This window comes from Anopheles nili, chromosome 3, assembly GCF_943737925.1.
Source record: "Anopheles nili chromosome 3, idAnoNiliSN_F5_01, whole genome shotgun sequence".
In the NCBI taxonomy this organism is placed as follows: Eukaryota; Metazoa; Arthropoda; class Insecta; order Diptera; family Culicidae; genus Anopheles; species Anopheles nili.
In genome coordinates this window covers 35,337,235-35,342,900 of record NC_071292.1, presented here as the reverse complement: position 1 = coordinate 35,342,900, position 5,666 = coordinate 35,337,235, and the positions used below count along the sequence as shown (strand labels likewise).

The following is a 5,666-nucleotide window of genomic DNA, read 5'->3' as shown; positions in this document are numbered from 1 at the left end:
TATATTTTCAGATGGATAAGACGTAAATACAAAATTTATAACCAACGCCTACATCGATAAGATACTGTAATATCTTCGCATGTAGATAAGACATTGAATTGGGTTGAACTTTAGAATTTTCTGTTATTATCACTTCTGCTGTTACTGTTCTTGTTATTATCGCCATTCATCAGATTATTTTGTGATAAAATTGTTCTACACATTCGTAACAAACGTAAAAACGTCGACAGATACATCACAGATTAATCAACATTCTTTCACAATTTTGATCGAAACGTTGTGTAGCCAGTGTTTGTGAAGAGAAAAAAAACTACGCAATTAGGGCAAACAAATTTTAGTTCATTTATTAAAGATCATACATGTAGCTATGCTATCAGTAGTATAAACAGGTATATGATGATTGTTTAGGACAGATTTGTTGCATCGACAGCACCGTTAAATCTAGTCTTTCCATACGTAAAACGAGGCGTAGAGAGACAACCCAAGAAGAAGTGCACCAACGCCACACAGCGCGAATGATGTGTAGATGAATCCCCATCGTAGATTTTCGATCAGCTGTGATTTTGAGCAGAACAATGTTAGGTTAGTTACGAGAGAGCCTACGAGTTGGTTTTGTGATAATTCAGTGTACCTTAAGATCATCTGCGATGTCTTCGGTAAGCACCATACGTTGCTCTACCCAAAATGCAGGGATCACGATGTCCGGCACACCTTGGAACAAGCTGGAATAAAACGAAACAGACCGTTATGCGAATGAATCAGCTCCCAGGCGGTGGACGTGATAATTGCCTACTTACGATAGGCCATTGTCCCTAAGATGCATATTGTACTGGATGCGCCCATTAACGGTCATCGGGATGCCCGAAAAGGGATGCAGTGCAAAGCGGAACTCGTGCTTTGCCCGATCCGGGCTCATACCATCCACGGCACTGCGATAACTCGGATGAGCGAGATAGAAATGTGGATAACTCACGACGAGAGGAGCCCCAAACTTGCATTCGGACACATCGAGCACACCAGGCCGGTAGAAGGGACACTCTTCGACCGCTGCCGTACATTGGCATTCCGTTTCCGGGATCGTATGGCCGTTGTCGAAATTTCGCGCATCTCCCACCCACTGCTCACCATCCAATCCGTGCACGGTGAACTCGCGCTCGTGCTGCAGCGTGATGGCACTGCATAGATCGGGCAGGAAGAGCGCTAGCGGTGGGTACGTATCCAGATTGCGTCCCATCGGTGGCCACACTTCACCGGCAGATCCACGCACCTGGCCACAGAAACCGCGATAATTTGGAACCTGTGGGGCATTGTTCCACTGGCGCATTACGCCCGTGTTGATGCGGTTGTCCGTGCCCGTACCCATCTGGAAGGTACCGTCGTAGGTTAGGCTTCCGTTGCGTTCCACGAACCAACCAAAACCTTCCCATGGTGGCAGATCGAAGTCGGGTATTGCACCCGGCGGTAACTGAGCAAGCAAGGCACGCAACGTAGGCAGCAGAATGTCCGGGTGGCCATCGAACAGCATCTCGTGTACTGGCACGTCTCGGTATAGAAACTCTGCCAAGCTGTTAGCCATGATCAGGCCATCAAGCAGACTCAATAGTGGGTTTCCTTCTAGCGTTTTTCCGACGGTCTGATGTGTGATCGAAATCAACGAAAGGCGACGGACTTATCATTTAGGGAATTTTAATAAGTGAGAAGTATGCTTCCCCCAAAACTTACCGCTAGCACAGGGTTTAGCGTGGTAACGCGATCGTTAAAGTAGTCCCCATTCGAGAGCTCGGGCATGTAGTGCCAGATGCGCTTCTGATTGAACGTGATCGTATCGTTCGCGTTGAACGAAACCATGCCCCGCTCGTGGCGCTCGGAGAACACGTACGGTCCCTTCTGGACAAAGTTGGGCCGTACGTTTGGGTTCCGTACTTCCTCCGGGTTCGTCCAATCGAACACGTAGATGTCGAAGAAGATCGGCACCTCACCGTCGAAGAAGTTCTCGTACACGCGGGCTCCCTCCTTGATGCGGAACTCCGTCAGCGCCACGGCGTCGATGATGGCCGGAAGACCGAAACCGAAGAACGCGGCCGCAATAAAGATGGCCACCACACCGCCAAAAGCCCACAGCTTTTTGGCGGTGTTGGAGTATCGCTTCGAACAGCAGCACATGCTCTTCTTCAACAAACAGGTCTTCACTGGGGTTGGGACACGTTAGCACGGCACGGAATAGCACCCGCGCGCGGCACCGTTTTGTGGAGGACTAACGCAATCCTTTTGGCCACCAGCGAGCCCACATACGGCAGAGGACGAACGCGCGCACAAGGGCACTTACACACACTCACACCTTTTCCCAGTCTTTTATCGAAGCGTTCCTTTTTGCTGGCTTCTTTTCTGTTACCCTTTTTCAAATTGTTTTGGTTTTTCTGCTCTCTTATTTCTAACCAATCTTTTCCGATTTGCTGCTCGGTTTGGGGTGTTATAAAGATAAACCGCTAGATTACGGGGTCCGTAGTCGCTTCACGATTGTAGATAGTATGCTACTTATGGTGCTGTAATACCGATCAAAATTATCAACCCCGATTAGAGCCCCCCCTCGGTCTTGTAATCTTCGCCCCAGAAGTAATCCATCGCCCAGTTTGTGTGACCCTTTTGTGTCCGCTGGTTTCACTCGTTTTTTTTTCACTTTCAAAGGACAAAACCACTATCGCTGCGAGATAATATTGCTTATGCACTTCGTGTTTTTTTCTATCTTGCAAAAAAGTTTCCACAGCTTTTTTTTCCAACGTTCAGTACTTACACCTATTTATAAGCTCGATCGACAATGGGGCCGATTAAATCCGTCAATACGCACGTACTTAGAAGAAACGTATTGTGTGATTCATGCGTTCAGGCTCTTATGATCGATGTCCTTCCTCGGTGAAATTAACAAGCAAATCTCACTGTTGCGAAGAGCAATGTGAGGTAACAGGCATGGTAACGATTGTGTTAAATAACGAACGATCACAATGCACCTAGAACACTTTGGTGTGTTGTAAGGATCGGTTTTATCACTATTCTCAAGGACATGTGCATTTTCGCACAATTCGTGCACTTTTGATGCATTTGTGCTGTCAAAATTTGTTGGAAACATCCTTTGCACAAACAAAAAACTTACCGAATACGAGATCTCTTACGCTTTTATCGTTTTTTTTTTCGTTCGCGTAGACCCCTACGTGTGTAGCCCATCCACAATAAACCGCCACGTGGTGTATATTTGCGTTTGAAATTTCTGAAAAATCAAATTCAATTGCACATAACTGCCACATCCACCAAGCCGGCCTGATTGCAACGGCATCAGGGTGAATTTTTCACTCAGCTATGTTTAAGAATAATCGACCATGGGATCTTATCTTGAGGCAGCAAGATCTTGAGCGCAGGTTAATGATGGCATTAATCGTACTCCGATAACCCGTATTGATCAAGGCCCTCGGATACGCGTCTACTTGTGCGTCTTTCTACCATTCCACTCTTATCTGAAGTAGTAATGCATTGCTAACGTTTTCACTGTTTATATTCATACCGTCCGTTCCTGGTCATCCTCAAAGGGCTGTAAAGATGATGATTTCTGCAGTATGCCACAGCAATGTGCATCCGTTACCGCACAGTAGCCTCGCGAGTCTATTAACTATGTGCAATGTTGAGCACTTTTCAAGCAAACATGACCAGCTACCGCAGCAATACGACTCCACTGAAACTTAGGCTATGGAAACTAGGTTTTATACAAATACCGTAGAATTCAATCAGCCTCGAATCAAAAGTATATTCCCCAAAATAGCAATTGTAAGACTGAGCCAGAATTTTGTGAAGCGTAGTATTCTGTTCAAACTAGGAGAGCTGATCATTCTGATGCGATATGGCATAGTTAGGCAATTGTGGAATTGTACGCTATGTTTAAAACTACATTTGCATCACGCATTACTAACTAGTTTTTAATTGCTATATTTTTAATCGAGTGCATAAAGAAATCGTAAACATTCCAAAACGATTTGATGATAGTTTCTCTTACATTCAATCAAAATAAATATATAGCAATGACGAAAAATACCTGCTTTCTATATGTTTGCCAGCTTATTTTTAAACCTTATATGGAAAACCCAAGCAACAAGCCACCAAGCAATACTATACAGATTTATACAATAATAAAGCAACATAGTAACGTAAAGTGATTAAATACTTTGAAACTCATTAAATTGATAAAAGATTCTAATTTCTGTTGAAATTTAATTGAATGTTTTTACATGTTTTCTACTATCAATTGATTTACCAACATCAATAACCAATTTTCCTACCGACTAATGTAATTGAACTACATATCAAATTTAAAATATACATTTCATACAACGAAGACTTTTTTGTAAAATGTTAACAGTTTCTTGTGATGATAAGATCATATTTTTGCCATGATTTATGATCTAACAAGCGGTGGTTTATCAATATAATTTTGAGATTAGATTAAGTGTGTATGTACAAGCGGATAAACAATAGAAATGTAACAGAAGATAGCTCTCTACACGAACTTATGGGCACAGTATTGTTTGTAATGTGAATTACTTAATACGGTTAAAAGATACACTTTTCATATTGCATATCTTTTTCATATTTTATTGAGACATGTAACTGTAAAATAGTACAAGTCTAAATGAAAATATCATCGCAGAAGAGAAAACTCTATCGTGATGCTATAGCCCCATGTCAAATGTGATCAAAGTATTGCCGGCGATAAATTATCACATATTTATAACGAATGTAAATTTGACACTCAAAAATTAAAATGATGTTAGTAACTAACTAATGATAACTGATCTAATGCTGATTTACACAGTGATCAAGCAACGATACGTGATCGTACGTTAAACGTTGCTCAACATGAAATACTCTCTAGCTAGCTTGCAGAATCTTCTCCGCTGTCAAGGTATTCGCCTATTGCGATTGAAGTTAGAGTTATACAACGAATTAATAGATCCAGTATTCAGTTACACATGACGTCAATCCAATTTAAACCCTTTAATATCTATTCCGGGGTTAAAAGGAAACTCATAAAAAGGATGTTGGACCTCATATGTAATTTTAATGCAGATACGATGACAAGCTTAATGAGCCGCACTCTTGTGCAGTGGATCAGACTCTCTCGGAACGGGTAGGCAGGACAAAGCATTCGATTGGAACCGCACAGCGCAGGCAAAGAAGAGCCATAGTAGATCCGAATTGAGATGACGTGATGGCATGAATGTTCCCGGCAATAGTGCAGGGCCAGCGCTCTATCGCGGGGTTTTCCCGCAGCAGATCAAAACCGCTATGGCACATGTAAGTATCGTAGAGGTAGAAAACTTAAAATTTCAATTTTGCTACGGAATACGGAATAACTTACCTTTTTCAGAATGAATCAATAGTGGATTTGGGAATTGTTTCGGGGTAATATAAAATAAAACAAAACATCATTCAATTTGGTTAGTATTAGAAAACTATGTATGTGTTTAGTCGGACAATGTATTTAATAAAGAAAAGCTGGATTTAAAACCACGCGAAATAAGAATTTTTCAAACACGCAAAAATTAAAATTGATTAAGATTTAAATTTTTGTTAACTATTTCGTTCTGATAGCAGTGATGAATCAAATTGCGCGAAAAAGTAGA

At 42.0% G+C, this 5,666-nt stretch overlaps 1 protein-coding gene across 1 annotated transcript; it reads right to left on the bottom strand.

Annotated features, from left to right (window-relative positions):
• Positions 1 to 441: 441 nt before the first annotated feature.
• LOC128727166 (protein croquemort-like) lies at positions 442 to 2,163 on the bottom strand. The gene is made up of 4 exons (XM_053821043.1): positions 1,723 to 2,163; positions 798 to 1,633; positions 632 to 722; positions 442 to 555 (listed from the first exon to the last, which is right to left on the bottom strand). The coding sequence occupies exons 1-4, from the start codon at positions 2,161 to 2,163 to the stop codon at positions 442 to 444; spliced, it is 1,482 nt and encodes a 493-aa protein (XP_053677018.1).
• Positions 2,164 to 5,666: the final 3,503 nt, after the last annotated feature.

Excerpts from the sequence above, each read along its gene's own strand:
- LOC128727166 (XM_053821043.1), bottom strand. The coding sequence starts at position 2,163 with ATGTGCTGCTGTTCGAAGCGATACTCCAACACCGCCAAAAAGCTGTGG. Across the intron at positions 1,634-1,722 it reads CGCTAAACCCTGTGCTAGCG|ACCGTCGGAAAAACGCTAGA; the intron begins GTAAGTTTTGGG and ends ATCACACATCAG. Across the intron at positions 556-631 it reads ACATCGCAGATGATCTTAAG|CTGATCGAAAATCTACGATG; the intron begins GTACACTGAATT and ends TCAAAATCACAG.